General features: G+C 41.0%; 1 protein-coding gene across 8 annotated transcripts in view; it reads right to left on the bottom strand.

Moving 5' to 3' along the window:
* NALCN (sodium leak channel, non-selective) overlaps positions 1 to 19777 on the bottom strand; it is a 195057-nt gene that overhangs the window by 22156 nt on the left and 153124 nt on the right. For 7 of the 8 annotated variants that reach the window (XR_015058942.1, XM_085883982.1, XM_085883986.1 and 4 more), the window contains 5 exons: positions 13522 to 13596; positions 12071 to 12190; positions 11857 to 11925; positions 11452 to 11600; positions 1197 to 1290 (listed from right to left, as the gene is read on the bottom strand). Coding sequence is in view for 7 of the 8 variants with exons in the window: in XM_085883982.1 (XP_085740108.1) it covers positions 1197 to 1290; positions 11452 to 11600; positions 11857 to 11925; positions 12071 to 12190; positions 13522 to 13596 (507 nt within the window). In the remaining variant the exon portion in view is untranslated. The remainder of the gene's footprint in view (positions 1 to 1196; positions 1291 to 11451; positions 11601 to 11856; positions 11926 to 12070; positions 12191 to 13521; positions 13597 to 19777) is intronic. The other variant, XM_085883985.1, reaches the window with a different exon arrangement.

Below are 19777 nucleotides of genomic sequence, written 5' to 3'. Positions count from 1 at the left end.
GTCCTGTTCCTCTTCCTCTTCCACTTCCTAAGTTCTGACAAGCTCGTCCAGGTCTTCCTTGATCATCGAACTCTTCACCACCCACATTGCATGCCAGCTGCACAATGTTGTCCACCTCTGCATCCAACGTGGGGAAGCCCCCAAATTTGTTGACCACCTCCTTACTTGTCGTCGAACTCCTCACCACTCACATTGCATGCCAGCTGCACAATGTTGTCCACCTCTGCATCCAATGTGGGGAAGCCCCCAAATTTATTGACCACCTCCTTAATTGTTGACTTGTTAACACCATAAAGTCTACCTACTGAAGATGCGGATTCACGGCATGCAATATGATCCAGAATTTCCACTTTTTTCTGGACTTTTTGGCTATGGCAACATTTTCATCAATCGCGTTGCCCTTACAACCCATGATCATGGGGTAAAATGAGCACCAGGCACTAATAAACAGATCAACATGGAGTTTACCAGAGAAGGAGAAAAGAAATTCTGGTGTGAGGGGAGGGCGGGGGGGGGGTGGTGTTACTGTATTGCATTGTGTGATGGATTTATCTCTATTTTACTCTTAATTTCTCTCTTTCTTTTTCAGTGTGTCTATGGAGAGGTGAACTGTTGCAAATTGTTTTTGTGAGTCTCACTTGGCTGGGATTGGATGTGTTTGAGGGCAGAAGAGGAGCAGCTAAAACCAGAATCCTATCGAGGTTCCTCCTGATGACTCCATCTTGACCTGTTCTGATTCCTCCTGAAGACTTCAATTCTGTATTTGCTCTTTTATTTGATTATCATCGGCACAACTTGCTGGCAGACTTTGAGCATAAATTCTGACCAACCAAGCTGCAGAAACTAACTACGAGATTACAGCTGACTCTTCAAGAGGTGATATCCTCCACAACATGCTATTTTAGCAATAAAGATACGTGCAAGGTACAGTCAAAATGTTTTCACAATAAAAAGTCAGAGCCCCCTCCCCTCCCCCCCCACCAAAAAAAGGTAAATTATTTCTGCTCAAATGGCATCAGGAAATCACCCATCACTGGGGGAGGTGATGGGGGAATGTATTACACTGGCTGGAGACTATATAGAAGAGGACCAACATCTGTGCTGAGTGTTGCTGGTTCAGGACCGGTTCCTTCATGATTAGAGGGGAAAACGTTTTGATCACCATCATACTTATCCATAAAGAACCCAAAGCACACCATGCAGTCGTGCATGATCTTGTTCCAATCTTCACCAGTGACGATGCGGAATAAGAGTGCAATGGCCTTTCCTGCAGAGCTAAAGTTGGCGTGTCTGAACCAAGGGAGGGAAGGAAACAAGCAGAATAATAAACAAGATCTTGTTGTTAATACAAGAGCAGGTTTTGCTGAGACAGATTGTAAATAATCACTGAACTGAAAATGAGAATCGGTGTTTATCAAATTAATTTCGTGGACTGCAGGCACACCACAGTAACCCTTTAAATACAGTCAGTGAGATAAAATGACTGGGGCAGTGATAACTTAAGGCAAATGGAGGGTTAAAATAGAATGTTAAAATTTTGTTTGAAAACTAAATTTGTTGTAAAGCACTGCATTTCCTCCCCTCCTAGAGGGAGGGTGGGAGCTGGTGATGGCTTAAGGTGGCTGGCTTAAGATCTTAAGTTCCTGAGTTTGAGCCCGAATCGTGCCGTTAAAATAACACTAGGTGGATTCATTCAGCCTGTCATCTATTCGAGGATGGGTAAAATTAGTGCCAGCTTACTGGGAAGAACGAGCCATTTGGGTATCCTGCGTCAAAGTGGCGACCCCACCTAGGATTGTGCCCCCTCGCCATGGAAAAGTTCATCGGCAGCCTTACGTGTCTGAAGATTTTTTTTTCCTTCCCTCTCCCGCCCCCTTTTGTCTCCCGCTACACCTTGTTGCGCGTTTCTGTGTGTTGGCTCTCATACGAGCCTCGACAGTGCAGACATAAACAAAAAAATGTGAAAAAGTGGTTCTTATTCTTCTCCACCTGAGGAAGGGTGCTTATTGGAGTGGGGAGGAGCACTTATTGGGGGTGGGGAGGGAACAGATTATTAGCTTTCGAACCAAGAATATCAATTATTTTCCTTCCAACCAAGTAAATGGATTATTCGCTTTCCAACCAAGTAAATAGATTATTTGCTTTCCAAACAAGAAAATCGATTATTGCCTTTCCAACCAAATAAATCAATTATTCACTTTCTAACCAGGTAAATAGATAATTCACTTTGCAACCAGGTAAATAGATTATTTACTTTCCAACCAAGTAAATCGATTATTAGCTTTCCAACTAAGTAAATCGATAATTCGCTTTCCAACCAAGTAAATCGATTAGGAGCTTTCCAACCAAGTAAATCGATTAGGAGCTTTCCAACCAAGTAAATCAATTATTCACTTTCTAACCAGGTAAATAGATAATTCACTTTCCAACCAGGTAAATAGATTATTCACTTTCCAACCAGGTAAATAGATTATTATCATTCCAACCAGGTAAATAGATTATTATCATTCCAACCAGGTAAACAGATTATTATCATTCCAACCAGGTAAACAGATTATTCGCTTTCCAACCAAGTAAATAGATTATTCGCTTTCCAACCAGGTAAATAGATTATTATCATTCAAACCAAGTAAATCAATTATTCACTTTCCATCCAAGTAAATCGATTATTCACTTTCCATCCAAGTAAATCGATTATTTGCTTTCCAACCAGGTAAATAGATTATTCGCTTTCCAACCAGGTAAATAGATTATTATCATTCAAACCAAGTAAATCAATTATTCACTTTCCATCCAAGTAAATCGATTATTCACTTTCCATCCAAGTAAATCGATTATTTGCTTTCCAACCAAGTAAATCGATTTTTATCATTCCAACCAAGTAAATCGATTATTATCTTTCCAGCCAAGTAAATCGATTATTAGCTTTCCAACCAAGAATATCAATTATTATCTTTCCAACCAAGTAAATATATTGTTATCATTCCAACCAAGTAAATTGATTATTTGCTTTCCAACCAGGTAAATAGATTATTATCATTCCAACCAGGTAAATAGATTACTATCATTCCAACCAGGTAAATAGATTATTATCATTCCAACCAGGTAAATAGATTATTATCATTCCAACCGGGTAAATAGATTATTCACTTTCCAACCAAGTAAAGAGATTATTCGCTTTCCAACCAGGTAAATAAATTATTTTCATTCCAACTCAGTCAATCGATTATTATCATTCCAACCAAGTCAATCGATTATTCGCTTTCCAACCAGGTAAATATATTATTATCATTCCAACCAAGTAAATCGATTATTCACTTTCCATCCAAGTAAATTGATTATTTGCTTTCCAACCAGGTAAATAGATTATTATCATTCCAACCATTTAAATCAATTATTTGCTTTCCAACCAAGTTAATCGATGATTAGCTTTCCAACCAAGAATATCGATTACTATCTTTCTAATGAAGTAAATATATTATTATCATTCCTACCAAGTAAATCGATTATTTGCATTCCAACCAAGTAAATCGATGTTTAGCTTTCCAACCAAGAATATTGATTATTATCTTCCAAACCAAGTAAATATATTATGAGCATTCCAACCAAGTAAATCAATTATTCGCTTTCCAACCAAGTAAATAGATTATTCGCTTTCCAACCAAGTAAATCGATTATTCCCTTTCCAACCAAGTAAATAGATTATTATCATTCCAACCAAGTAAATCGATGATAAGCTTTCCAACCAAGAATATCAATTATTTTCTTTCCAACCAAGTAAATCGATTATTATCATTCCAACCGATTAAATCGATGATTCGCTTTCCAACCAAGTAAATCGATTATTCACTTTCCATCCAAGTAAATCGATTATTTGCTTTCCAACCAAGTAAATCGATTTTTATCATTCCAACCAAGTAAATCGATTATTATCTTTCCAGCCAAGTAAATCGATTATTAGCTTTCCAACCAAGAATATCAATTATTATCTTTCCAACCAAGTAAATATATTGTTATCATTCCAACCAAGTAAATCGATTATTTGCTTTCCAACCAGGTAAATAGATTATTATCATTCCAACCAGGTAAATAGATTACTATCATTCCAACCAGGTAAATAGATTATTATCATTCCAACCAGGTAAATAGATTATTATCATTCCAACCGGGTAAATAGATTATTCACTTTCCAACCAAGTAAAGAGATTATTCGCTTTCCAACCAGGTAAATAAATTATTTTCATTCCAACTCAGTCAATCGATTATTATCATTCCAACCAAGTCAATCGATTATTCGCTTTCCAACCAGGTAAATATATTATTATCATTCCAACCAAGTAAATCGATTATTCACTTTCCATCCAAGTAAATCGATTATTTGCTTTCCAACCAGGTAAATAGATTATTATCATTCCAACCAAGTAAATCAATTATTTGCTTTCCAACCAAGTTAATCGATGATTAGCTTTCCAACCAAGAATATCGATTACTATCTTTCGAATGAAGTAAATATATTATTATCATTCCTACCAAGTAAATCGATTATTTGCATTCCAACCAAGTAAATCGATGTTTAGCTTTCCAACCAAGAATATTGATTATTATCTTCCAAACCAAGTAAATATATTATGAGCATTCCAACCAAGTAAATCAATTATTCGCTTTCCAACCAAGTAAATAGATTATTCGCTTTCCAACCAAGTAAATCGATTATTCCCTTTCCAACCAAGTAAATAGATTATTATCATTCCAACCAAGTAAATCGATGATAAGCTTTCCAACCAAGAATATCAATTATTTTCTTTCCAACCAAGTAAATCGATTATTATCATTCCAACCGATTAAATCGATGATTCGCTTTCCAACCAAGTAAATCGATTATTATCATTCCAACCGATTAAATCGATGATTCGCTTTCCAACCAAGTAAATCGATTATTCGCTTTCCAACCAAGTAAATCGATTATTCGCTTTCCAACCAAGTAAATCGATAATTCGCTTTCCAACCAGGAAAATAGATTATTCACTTTCCAACCAAGTAAATCAATTATTCGCTTTCCAACCAAGTAAATTCATTATTTGCTTTCCAACCAAGAATATCAATTATTATCTTTCCAACCAAGTAAATATATTGTTATCATTCCAACCAAGTAAATCGATTATTTGCTTTCCAACCAGGTAAATAGATTATTATCATTCCAACCAGGTAAATAGATTACTATCATTCCAACCAGGTAAATAGATTATTATCATTCCAACCAGGTAAATAGATTATTATCATTCCAACCAGGTCAATCGATTATTCACTTTCCAACCAGGTAAATAGATTATAATCATTCCAACCAGGTAAATAGATTATTATCATTCCAACTCAGGTAAATAGATTATTATAATTCCAACCAGGTAAACAGATTATTATCTTTCCAACCAGGTAAATAGATTATTATCATTCCAACCAGGTAAATAGATTGTTATCATTCCAACCAAGTAAATAGATTATTATCATTCCAACAAGGTAAATAGATTATTATCATTCCAACCAAGTAAATCAATTATTTGCTTTCCAACCAAGTTAATCGAAGATTAGCTTTCCAACCAAGAATATCGATTACTATCTTTCGAATGAAGTAAATATATTATTATCATTCCTAACAAGTAAATCGATTATTTGCATTCCAACCAAGTAAATCGATGTTTAGCTTTCCAACCAAGAATATTGATTATTATCTTCCAAACCAAGTAAATATATTATGAGCATTCCAACCAAGTAAATCAATTATTCGCTTTCCAACCAAGTAAATAGATTATTCGCTTTCCAACGAAGTAAATCGATTATTCCCTTTCCAACCAAGTAAATAGATTATTATCATTCCAACCAAGTAAATCGATGATAAGCTTTCCAACCAAGAATATCAATTATTTTCTTTCCAACCAAGTAAATCTATTATTATCATTCCAACCAATTAAATCGATGATTCGTTTTCCAACCAAGTAAATCGATTATTCGCTTTCCAACCAAGTAAATCGATTATTCGCTTTCCAACCAAGTAAATAGATTATTCGCTTTCCAACGAAGTAAATCGATTATTCCCTTTCCAACCAAGTAAATAGATTATTATCATTCCAACCAAGTAAATCGATGATAAGCTTTCCAACCAAGAATATCAATTATTATCTTTCCAACCAAGTAAGTCGATTATTATCATTCCAACCAAGTAAATCGATAATTCGCTTTCCAACCAGGAAAATAGATTATTCACTTTCCAACCAAGTAAATCAATTATTCGCTTTCCAACCAAGTAAATTCATTATTTGCTTTCCAACCAAGTAAATAGATTATTCGCTTTCCAACCAAGTAAATAGATTATGCGCTTTCCAACCAAGTAAATAGATTATTCGCTTTCCAACCAGATAAATATATTAATCGCTTTCCAACCAAGTAAATAGATTATTCGCTTTCCAACCAAGTAAATAGATTATGCGCTTTCCAACCAAGTAAATAGATTATTCGCTTTCCAACCAGATAAATATATTAATCGCTTTCCAACCAAGTAAATCGATTATTCGTTTTCCAACCAGGTAAATCGATTATGCGCTTTCCAAGCAGGTAAATAGATAATTATCATTCCAACCAGGTCAATCGATTATTCGCTTTCCAACCAGGTAAATAGATTATAATCATTCCAACCAGGTAAATAGATGATTATCATTCCAACCAGGTAAATAGATTATTATAATTCCAACCAGGTAAATAGATTATTATCTTTCCAACCAGGTAAATAGATTATTATCATTCCAACCAGGTAAATAGATTGTTATCATTCCAACCAAGTAAATAGATTATTATCATTCCAACAAGGTAAATAGATAATTATCATTCCAACCAGGTAAATAGATTATTCGCTTTCCAACCAAGTAAATCGATTATTCGCTTTCCAACCAAGTGAATCGATGATCCGCTTTCCAACCAAGAATATCAATTATTATCTTTCTAACCAAGTTAATCGATTATTATCACTCCAACCAAGTAAATCGATTATTCGCTTTCCAACCAAGTAAATCGATAATTCACTTTCCAACCAGGAAAATAGATTATTAACTTTCCAACCAAGTAAATTCATTATTCGCTTTCCAACCAAGTCAATAGATTATTCGCTTTCCAACCAGATAAATATATTATTTGCTTTCCAACCAAGTAAATCGATTATTCGCTTTCCAACCAGGTAAATAGATTATTAACATTCCAACCAAGTAAATCGATTATGCACTTTCCATGCAGGGAAATAGATAATTATCATTCCAACCAGGTAAATCGATTATTCCCTTTCCAACCAGGTAAATAGATTATTGTCATTCCAACCAAGTAAATCGATTATTCACTTTCCAACCAAGTAAATAGATTATTCGCTTTCCAGCCAAGTAAATAGATTATTCGCTTTCCAACCAAGTAAATAGATAATGCGCTTTCCAACCAAGTAAATAGATTATACGCTTTCCAACCAAGTAAATAGATTATTCGCTTTCCAACCAAGTAAATCGATTATTCGCTTTCCAACCAGGTAAATAGATTATTATCATTCCAACCAGGTAAATAGATTATCATTCCAACCAGGTAAATAGATTATTATCATTCCAACCAGGTAAATAGATTATTCACTTTCCAACCAAGAAAAGAGATTATTCGCTTTCCAACCAGGTAAATAAATTATTTTCATTCCAACTAAGTCAACCGATTATTATCATTCCAACCAAGTAAATCGATTATTCGCTTTCCAACCAAGTAAATCGATTATTCGCTTTCCAACCAAGTAAATCGATTATTCGCTTTCCAACCAAGTAAATTGATTATTCGCTTTCCAACCAGGTAAATAGATTATTATCATTCCAACCAAGTAAATCGATTATTCGCTTTTCAACCAAGTTAATCAATGATAAGCTTTCCAACCATGATTATCAATTATTATCTTTCCAACCAAGTAAATTTATTATTACTTTTCCAACCAAGTAAATCGATTATTTGCTTTCCAACCAGGTAAATAGATGATTATCATTCCATCCAAGTAAAACGATTATTCGCCTTCCAACCAAGAATATCAATTATTATCTTTCCAACCAAGTAAATATATTATTATTGTTCCAACCAAGTAAATCGATTATTCGCTTTCCAACCAGGTAAATAGATTATTATCATTCCAACCAAGTAAATCGATGACTCGGTTTCCAACCGAGAATATCAATTATTATCTTTCCAACCAAGTAAATAGATTATTATCATTCCAACCAAGTAAATAGATTATTATCATTCCAACGAAGTAAATAGATTATTATCATTCCAACCAAGTAAATCGATTATTCGCTTTCCAACCAAGTAAATCGATTATTCACTTTCCAACCAGGTAAATAGATTATTATCATTCCAACCAAGTAAATCGATTATTTGCTTTCCAACCAAGTAAATCGATGATTGGCTTTCCAACCAAGAATTTCAATTATTATCTTTCCAACCAAGTAAATATATTATTTTCATTCCAACCAAGTAAATTGATTATTCGCTTTCCAACCAGGTAAATAGATTATTATCATTCCAACCAAGTAAATCGATTATTCGCTTTCCAACCAAGTAAATATATTATTTTCATTCCAACCAAGTAAATCGATTATTCGCTTTCCAACCAGGTAAATAGATTATTATCATTCCAACCAAGGAAATCGATTATTCGCTTTCCAACCAAGTAAATCAATGATTTGCTTTCCAACGAAGAATATCAATTGTTATCTTTCCAACCAAGTAAATATAATATCATTCCAACCAAGTAAATCGATGATTAGCTTTCCAACCAAGAATATCAATTGTTATCTTTCCAACCAAGTAAATATAATATTATCATTCCAACCAAGTAAATCGATTATTCGCTTTCCAACCAGGTAAATAGATTATTATCATTCCAACCAAGTAAATCGATTATTCGCTTTCCAACGAAGAATATCAATTGTTATCTTTCCAACCAAGTAAATATAATATTATCATTCCAACCAAGTAAATCGATGATTAGCTTTCCAACCAAGAATATCAATTGTTATCTTTCCAACCAAGTAAATATAATATTTTCATTCCAACCAAGTAAATCGATTATTTGCTTTCCAACCAAGAATATCAATTATTATCTTTCCAAACAAGTTAATATAATATTATCATTCCAACCAAGTGAATCAATTATTCGCTTTCCAACCAAGAATATCAATTATTATCGTTCCAACCAAGTAAATATATTATTATCATTCCAACCAAGTAAATCGATTATTAGCTTTCCAACCAAGTAAATATAGTATTATCATTCCAACCAAGTAAATCGATGATTAGCTTTCCAACCAAGAATATCAATTATTATCTTTCCAACCAAGTAAATATATTATTATCATTCCAACCAAGTTACTCGATTATTGGCTTTGCAACCAAAAATATTAATTATTATCATTCCAACCAATTAAATCGATTATTTGCTTTCCAACGGTTTCATTTTTATTATTCTATGACAGCAGGAATATAAAGCTTGACGGGTGAACAGATGGACTGATGCTTCTCCTTTTAGTGACAGATACATGCATTACAAAGGTATAAATTGTTTGGCAGTGATTAAATTTTTATTTTTTTTATGCTTGACCCCAACATGGCCCATGACGTTTGTTGGAGGGGAGCGGTGTTAATTTTTTGAAACCTCTCCTGGGGGGTGAGGGGGGATTCCTCGCCTTTTGGAGGTAGGGAGGGCATCTGTTTATAAATTAATGTGACAGGTTAAATTTTTAAAAAAAATTAAACAATTTTGCGCTCTCATTCAAGTAGCTTAAAATAATAATGATGCATTATTTTGTTTTCAAACTGAGCTTCATATTGAGAACGAGTTCTATCTTAATCACAAGTCTGACAAACTGTTATGTCTTAGTTATGCCCAAGCTATGCCTGAGTCCTGACTGTGTTATGCCATATTTATTTATTCATATGCAGCATGTGGCTGCTTGGCTGCATAATTTTCTGGGGGCACAGCCCCTGCTAACAGCACGCTGGTATTCATTTTGCCGACTTCAGAAGGATGACAGGCTGTCAACTTTATCAACCCGCCTGGTGTTAGTTAAACTATAGAAAGGAGCTTGAACTCAAGAACCTCGGATCTTAAGCCAGCTACCTTAACTGTTAAGCCAACACCAGGCATGTGTTATGTCTGATTTTTCAAAATGCTACTAAAATGACATTGAATGTACTATTTAAACTGATTCATGATGACAAATGACAAGACAAAAACACCTAAACCAGGGTTGTCAATTTCAAGTAATCCTGACATCCTGAGCAGTATAATTAAGGACTTGGCCTAGCATCCATGCTTGAACTATGCCATCATAGACACAAAGGAATGTGGTACATCTGCTGCAGGGGGTTAACTGAAATCAGAAGCAAATGATGGTCGAGGGAAATGAATGTGGCTTGACAAATATGCCCTGCGAACCACATTCGGCATCCTATATATACATTTCAAAATTGTTATTTGTGTTTGCAACATACGATATTTACAAAATTTATTAATTCCCAGGACGAAATTTACCACTCATAGAAAGCTAGGTTATTTGGGTTGCAAATCATTCGTCTGCATGTGCCACCCAGCTGCTGGTTGCATCATTTCTTGGGGCATGAGTATGTTCCAGAGGCAGTGCCTCAAACAGATTAGGATAAGAATTTTGAATGTGGCCAAAGTAGCAGCACACAATCGCCTACTAGGGGAAAGAGAAAAGAGGATGTATAAATTGTTGTCGAGACTGTATGTAAGGGTAACCTGCGAGTACCACAAGGCATGACATCGTTGATGCTCTATAATCATGACTTGTGATCAGAGGCTTTGGAGCTTTTTTCCTCCCTTGCTTTGCCATTAACCACAGCTCGAATTTAAGGAAAATAGAACAAAAAAAAGTATTATTTCATGATGGACGCATATCGAAAATGTTGCAAAATGTCGGCTCATGTTAGAAAAAGGTGACTGAGGGTAAAACAGCAGCGGGTAAAGCCACAGCATATCTACAGGAGGGCAGTGGTGAAAAGGTTGAATGAAATAAACAACAAGAAAAGGGGAGAGAGTGAGAGAGGGAGAGAGAAAGACAAAGACAAAGAGAAAGATATAACCCGAAAGTAAAAGTTTCTTTAACTTGTGTACACATATGACTGTGGGAATAATGTTTATGGTTTTTTTTTTGAAAATGCACACACCAAAACTCAGACATAAACTTTGCATGAATGCTTTTGAGGATGTCCTGTCAAAGTTTTCAGCTTGCATAATAAAATCAGATCATCATTGTACTGCACCCATAAAACCATTCAAGGTACTGTATGAATACATCATACGAGACTTCTCCACACGTGCAATCTATTCCGATGTACATTGTACATGAATGCAATGTGTCTACACACCTGTTAATATTTTCGCCATACTTAACGGTACCAAACAGTACGACGCCTGCGAAGGCGTAACAAAGCAGCAACAGGAACATCCCAACGATGATGAAGAAGCTCTTATACATACTCACCACCACAGTTAGCAGCAACATCTTCAGTGTGGCCTGAACACACCCAGTGGAGAGGATTTAGAATCACCTTACAAACAAGAGGATTCTCATTTCTCAAATATTGTACATGAAATGATAACAATAAACTATCATGGGGTGGGCTAGAGGGATAATCTGGTTCTCTAAAATTCTGACATTGTAATGTACCAATAATGACAAACAATTGACATTACTTGAAAGAATTTTTAAAAAAATTTTAATTATGGCAACTAAACTTGTCTTCACCTTGTTTTAGTTGAACACAACTTACATGCTTTCCACAAATGGAAAAGAATCTGAAGACAATAATGCAAGCTCCCATCATGTAGCTGTACTCATTCTGAAAAACACGCACGCATGTACACACACACAGTATGGCACATAGTAATGCACAGCTACAAGTTGCCCAATCATATTTGTACATGGGGTTTGATGCTGGTAAGTAAGCAGACAGGTGAGAACGAGTTTGGGTGAGCGAGCAAGACCTGCAGTGAAAAGTAAGTCATGACCCAAACTAAACCCAATCCTGTGACAAGCAGGTCATATCGATTCCTCCGGCTTTGCCAAAATCCTCCGGGTGACATAGCAATGCATTTCATGGTGACCTGAAGACACACACACACACACACACACACACACACACACACACACACACACACACACACACACACACACACACACACACACACACACACACACACACACACACACTCATGTCTGGTCCTCACAAATCGAATTTATTGCATAGTAACATCTAACGTGTGTGTGTGTGTGTGTGTGTGTGTGTGTGTGTGTGTGTGTGTTTTGAAATGAATGCAGGAGAAATGGAGAGATATGAGGGGCGGTCAATTAGTAACCTTAAAATGGCGATATAAATTTGAGAATGTAACGTGTGTAGTTGTAGATGACATATGTTATATCTATGGGTAAGAGTCATGTTTTGCCTGTTTTAGATCTGGCAACATTGAGTGTATGACGTCAGTGGTGCAATTCCAAGATGGTGGCTCCATTGGAAGCATGCACCAGGGAGGAGAAAAGTTCTGTCATCCGTTTCTTGGGAAGTGAGGGTGTGAATCCCAGTGAAATCCATCGCAGAATGAAAATGCAATCTTGTGATTGTATTTGTCAGAGATTCTTCAGACAACTGCAGGACATTGGCAGATACAAGTGCCAGACAACTTGGAGACCTGTTAGGGTGAGACCCTAAAGCCAACACCTTCTATCTCATTCACTAATATGTGTTGTCCATCTAAACTGGCGTCCGGTCTGCCGGCATTATGTGGTTGTTGTTAAAAATCCAACTGTGTTCTTCATGAAGAGTAGGCAAGCCGTCACCGGCACCCTGTCCAAATTACATATTCCTGCCTCAAATACTTAGTCAAGTATCAGACCTGGCCAGCCGGTTTGTAAGTGAAAGACTTTGGCCAAAAATTTCCCCTGGCAAACCTGGGAATTATTGTGGTTGTTAATAGTGTGTGTGTGTGTGTGTGTGTGTGTGTGTGTGTGTGTGTGTGTGTGTGTGTGTGTGTGTGTGTGTGTGTGTGTGTGTGTGTGTGTGTGTGTGTGTGTGTGTGTGTGTGTGTTGCAGGTTTGTGTTAACATCACATTTGCAATCTCAAAAAGTAATCACACTACTTTGAACAAGTTCAGCAGGTGAGAATACTTCAATATCCTGCATTTGATCATCTAATTTATAATGCAGTTCAGAAATGGTACAACTGGAACAAAGAGGAACGTTCTGTTGAATAGTTGCTTTCATCATTCAATATCAAATAGTCATGGGATCATTGGGTTCTCAAGGGGGTTGCATTGCAAGAAACCATCATCTCTGTTCTGCTGAGATGCAAGTTAAATTACAAACAGCTGTGTAGACTACACGTCATCATCTATGAGTAAAGTAAAATGAAAATTTAGGAATAAGAGGGAGGGCAAATACCTCCAGCATGAAGATGAAAGTGAATATGATTGAGATGGTGGCCAAAGGTACGGTAGTTGGTTCATCCACAACCCACTACAGTGACAAACAACTCATTAGAATAACTCATCATCCACAACACACAAATCTTGTCAATATTATAACATGACCCAATCCTCCAGATAGAACAATTCATAAACTTTGAATCATTCCAATCTTACCAGCAGGTGAGACAGCAACAAAAAAAGTTGTTAGATTTGGAAAACGAACTTCTTTTCGATTATTAAAACTTTTATTTTTTTAAAGTATACCATAATCGTTCAAAACTAAGAAAGTCTGTAATAAAACATATTGTTTCGAATTCTGGCCGGCCCGGCGTGCGATCGGCCAAGTAACTCGAATCGCGACCGCGTCGTCCACCGGAACGGACAATTCTGTCGTGACCCTCCCGGAACAACGCCGGGAGCTCGTCACGGGTGGGTCTTTCAACCTCACCACAATCGTGCCGATTGGCCACCCGCGCAGGATAGGGTTGTTCGCCAAATTCGACCGACCTAAGTACCAGCACGAGTAGTTAACCGGGCGATCGTACCTCGCCACAGGCCGGCCTAGGACACGAACCGCTTAAGCAGTCCGTTCCGTGCTTCAGGGATAACCGAGTGGTGTTATCGCTGACCTCGACGGATGTGATTCTATTTGCTGGGTGCTTACACCCGTCTGCCAATTCCTTCCATGATACAAGATGGCACTTTCAATGGGGAAAGAGACGACGAACGGGATACATTTCACACAAGGACATTTATTATAGCAAGCACATATTACACACACAACACAAGCAAGGAATCATGCACATATTTTCAAGCAAGGCAAATCAAAATGAAACATGGATGCAGGCAAGAAAGCAATGAAAGCAATACTACCGACTATAATTATTAGGAATTTACAGGCACTTACACAGGTCTACTTACAGGGACACGGCACCACAGCAGTCATACAAAAGCAAACAAAAACCCTCTCATAGGCAAGGGGGTAGACAGGGTTTGTAAACCTTTATGCCGTGGGCCGTAGGTTACTGAATAGTCCCGTGAGACCGTGCTGGTTACCTGCCCCCTCGAGGGGCGACGGTCGGCGAGCCCTCTCCGGCACTCTCCTCTCGTGCGCACCTCGACCCGGGACTACTGCTCGCAACCCTCACGACTTGGCGACCAGAGGGAGAGATGAGCCTTCGACGATCCAGAGCCCACTTCGACGATCCAGAGCCCGACAAATCCAAACACGATGATCCAGAGCCCGAGGAATCCAAACACGACGATCCAGGCAGGAGAGAGGAAGAATCCAACACGATGATCCAGGTAGGAGAGAGGAGCGCTCAAACACGACGTCCACCAAGAGAGAGGAAGAATCCAACATGATTATCCAAACAGGAGAGAGAGGAGAGCTCAAACACGACGATCCAGGCAGGAGAGAGAGGAGAGCTCAAACATGAGGATCCAGACAGGAGAGAGCCCGAGCCCGAGCCCGAGCCCTCGCGCGGTCCGCCCTATATAGCGTGGGGCTCCGTCCCTTCGCTCCACCCCCTTTTTGTCTCCGCCTCTCCTCTCGCCCTTTCGAGAAGCTCCTCGAAAAGGGCCATCTCCTCCTCACGGCGGTCTCACACCCCGTATCCACCAATCGCCAGCGAGCTCTCGCAGCCTCTTCCGTCAGCCCCGGCACCGCAAAAAGGCAGGAAAACTCACGTGCCATTGTAGACCTTTCACGGGGCCTTCATTTGAAGTTTTCGGACGGTCCAAAATAACGATAGAACAGAAAAACGGCTATCTCAAAGAGTCGCAGCCCGATGAATCACATGAATTTCCTTAAAAAAACGGTGGGGAACTGTCTGCACATAAACTTAGCGTCATAACTGATCTAAGGACCCTTTATGGTGTATTGCGAATTTCCACAGCCGTAACACTACTCCCTCCTTTTTTACAGACTCGTCCCGAGTCGTCGAATTTTCGTGTGCCATCATGTGTAAGTTCTCCCCTAATACGTTTTACCTTTGGATCCCTGAGTGCGACATTCAGTGTATTCGTGTCCCCAAAATAAATAACCTACGGGCTGAGTAACTAACTAAACAAACAAACTCATACAGACGACTGTAATAAAATGCCGGCGCTATGACATATATGCCGGGGGCGCACTCATATACAATACACAACTTAACAACTTAACCTTATAATTTACACTATTCCATGGCCCAGGATCGATGGACTCTGCGGGAAGAAACAACCGTCACAAGCAGGGGGCCAGGCTGCTTAAACGCAATCCAAGGCCTCCCCCTTCTTAAATTAGTGCAGTGAACTGACAAACGTTGCACGGGCTGCCAGTGCAGTCCCGTGTTGCAGCTGCCAACAGGGCAGTCCCTGCAAACTTGCGCGAGGATCCTGGCGCACATGGCAATGAACAAGGGGGGGGGGGGGCAGGGGATGCAAAACAGAACGGGGCAAAATGGACGAGGGCAGCAGGTCAGGTTCAATCTGTGACCTGCTACAGGTACCATGTAAACCTGTACTAACCTGTTCCACGGTCGGGTTGTCGGCGACTAAACCGTCTCCCCCACCAGGTTTTCTGGTGAGGAGGGTGTTTGGATATGGACACCCAGCAGGATTAAAAACAAAACCTGTCAAAGGGCGGAGGAGCTCCTTGTGAGCCAACGGCCATCCATATCTAGTGCCCAACTGTGTCTGCGGACGTCCTCCTGCAGTTGGGTCACTTCTTATTAGGAGGTTGGTGGCAGGATTTGCACTCCGGCCACCGTAAAACCCTTCATTCCACAAAACGCAAAAACGCAAAAAAATCTGAAAACCCACTCCGTGGGAGTACCTCCTGTGCAGCTTCCCTTCGCAGGGCAGCTCACCGGATGACGGGATTGGGGAAAAGCCTTCGGGACCCCCAATCTTTGATGATAGGAGGGAAACCACGGGGTAACATCCCAGGGTCAGATTGCGGGAGAGTGTGTCGGAGTGGTGCTGAGGTGTCGTCCACTAGACGGCGGTCTCCTTTGGTTAACCTGAGGCGGTCCCTTCGGGTGGGTGCCTGGAATGTCCTATCCCTAAGAGAGGATGATCACCTGTCTCTGTTATCATCTGAGCTCAAGTGTTTGGACATCGGGATTGCAGCTCTCTCTGAGGTTCGGAGACCGGATTGCGGCGAGATAATGGTGGGTGGTTACACCTACTATTGGTCTGGTCGCTCTGATGGTTACCATACCCAAGGAGTTGCTGTAGCTGTGTCCAATAAGCTGACCCCAATGATAATTGAGGTAACACCGGTCAACGAGCGTATCATGAGATTAAGGATTCGTCACTCCTTAGGTGTCATTTCCCTGGTCTCTGTTTATGTTCCGACTGAGGCGAGTGATCTCACCGTGAAGGATGCATTCTACGCCACACTCGAGTATGTGGTTGATCAGTGCCCCAGACGAGATACACTTCTAGTCTTGGGGGATTTCAATGCATCGACTGGAACTGATAGGGACGGTTATGAGGTGTGTGTTGGTCCCCATGGGTCAGGAACTATGAACCAGAATAGCACTAAGTTCCTTGACTTTGCAAGAAGTCATGGACTTAGGGTGGCTGGTTCATGGTTTCAGCGCCCACAAGCTCATCGCTGGACTTGGTATTCCAACGCTGGCGGTGTGGCAAAGGAGATTGACCATGTCCTCATTGACGGTCGTTGGAGGATGATCCAGAACTGCAGGGTCCACCGGAGTGCTCAGTTCCTCAATACTGACCACAGGCTTGTTGTAGCAACTCTAAAGCTGCACCTTAAATCCTGGAGAATGGTACCATCCCAGCCGAGGCTGGATGTTGCCAAGCTCAGGGATGAGAGAGTAGCTGAGGAGTTTGCGAACAGGCTGAGTGGACACTTGGGGGGGTCTGGGTGCTTTGGGGGGTCCTGAAGAGTTGTGGAGCGCCTTCAAGACCACCGTCCTTGATGTTGCCGGTGGATACCTTGGAGCTCACCGCAGGGCAAAGAAGAATTTTGTCTCCCAAGGGACACTGGATACCATTGACCAGAGTCGCAGGGCCAGGCTGAATGGCAGAGCTGAGCTGTTCAGGGAGCTGAGGCGTAAAACTGTACGTGCACTGAGGGTGGACAAGGAGGCCTATGTGCGAGGAATCTGTGAGGGGGTAGAGCATCACCTGTGGACAGGTGATTCTCGTCCCGCTTACAGGGGAATTCGCGCATTACGTTCATCCAAGCCCATCCCTCGGAGCACTACAGTTCGAGCAGAGAGTGGTAGGCTCTTGACAGAGGAGTCTGAAGTGAAGGCCCGCTGGGCCGGTTACTTTGAGCGGTTGTACCAGGCTGATCCCCCAACTGTCGAGTTGGACGTAAAGGGTGTTACAATCCCTGTTGCTGACCCTCGAATCAACTGTGGTCCACCTACGCTTGTGGAAACACGGGCTGCGGTGAACCAGTCGAAACGGGGCAAAGCTCCAGGGATCTGTGGCATCCATGCCGAACTTCTCGAGGCTGGTGGAAATGCTGCACTCGTGTCGTTGCATGCAGTTTTGTGCTCTGCCTGGAACACAGGCATCATCCCAACTGACTGGAAGAGGGGCCTTGTTGTCCCTCTCTGGAAAGGGAAGGGTGATCGCCAAGACTGCAACAACTACCGAGGGGTGACGCTGCTCTCAGTGCCGGGCAAGGTCTTTGCTCGGATAATTCTCGATAGGGTTCGCCACCATCTGCTTGAGCACCAGCGTCCAGAGCAGTCAGGCTTTACACCAAAGAGGTCAACGATTGACCGTATCCTTGCACTTCGTGTCCTCACCGAACGCAGACGAGAGTTTCGGCAGGGCCTGCTTGCAGCCTATGTTGATCTCTGTAAAGTGTTCGATTCAGTGAATCGAATTCAATTCAGTGAATTCAGTGAATTCAATGTCCTCTGGAGGATTCTTGGTCTTCGTGGGGTGCCACCAAAACTGATCGATCTGATGTCTGAACTCTACTCTGGTACTGAGAGTGCTGTGAAGTGTGGTGGTACCATCTCTGACTTATTTCCAGTTGTTACTGGAGTTCGTCAGGGATGTGTACTTGTCCCCACACTTTTCAGCACTTGTATGGACTGGATTCTAGGGAGGATGTCGGAGAGATCAAGTTGCGGTGCGTCATTTGGGAATGTCAAGATCTTGGACCTTGACTTTGCAGATGATGCAGTCATCTTTGCGGAGACTTTAGACATCCTCTTGGGGGCCCTCGAGGTGCTGAATGAGGAGTCGGAGCCGTTGGGATTACGGGTTTCTTGGGTCAAAACTAAGATCCAGGCTTTCGGTGACATCTTGGATGCTGCTGTCCTGTCTGTGTCTGTTTGTGGTGAGGATGTTGAGGTCGTGGAGAGATTCACTTACCTTGGCAGTGATATTCATGTCTCTGCTGGCTGCGAGTCAGAGGTCAATAGACGTCTGGGTCGGGCCTGGGGAGTCATGGATTCACTGGATCATGGGGTGTGGCGCTGCCGGTACCTGTGCGGGAGGACGAAAGTCCGAGTCTTCAGGTCCTTGGTACTTCCAGTCTTGCTCTATGGGTGCGAGACTTGGACTCTGACCAAGGATCTGAGACGGAGACTTAATTCCTTTGGTACCAGGTCTCTTCGGAGAATCCTTGGCTATCGCTGGTCGGATTTTGTGTCCAACGAGCGGTTGCTGAGAGAGACTCGGATGAGATTTGTTACCTGCATAGTCCGTGAGCGTCAGTTGCGGCTGTATGGACATGTGGCTCGTTTTCCTGACTCTGATCCTGCTCACCAGATTCTCTCAGTGAGGGAGTCTCATGAGTGGAGGAGGCCAGTGGGTCGACCACGTGCCTCATGGTTGCAACAGGTTGACCATCATCTCAAGGAGATGGGGATGGGCCTGGCATCTGCCTGGGGGATGGCCAGACGGAGGCCCCTGGAGTACCGGCGGAAAGTGGACGCAGCGACGTGCTGTTCTGGCACATGCTCCCATACCTGACCTGACCTGACAGCAGGCATGGATCAAGGCAAAGGCAGGCAGACAAGGCATGGCATGGCAAGGCCGCTGTAGCAAACACAGCCGGCAGATGACGTGGCCGGCACAGGCCTCGAAGCAAAACAGCCAGCCGATGAAGTGGCCAGCCTCTTGCCTTGAAACGGAGGTTCATGGAAGGAGTGCGGTGGTGCTGGCCACTCGGAGGGTGGGCTCGGACCTACCTTACTGTCTCCCTCCCAACCTATCGCCTTTGCTTGTCTCTGTCCATACCCACTCCC

This window comes from Eptatretus burgeri, chromosome 6 (assembly GCF_056783735.1).
Source record: "Eptatretus burgeri isolate ZD-2024b chromosome 6, Ebu_testis_v1, whole genome shotgun sequence".
Classification (NCBI taxonomy): domain Eukaryota; kingdom Metazoa; phylum Chordata; class Myxini; order Myxiniformes; family Myxinidae; genus Eptatretus; species Eptatretus burgeri.
The sequence above is the reverse complement of the archived record's forward strand: the minus strand, read 5'-3'. Positions and strand labels throughout refer to the sequence as shown.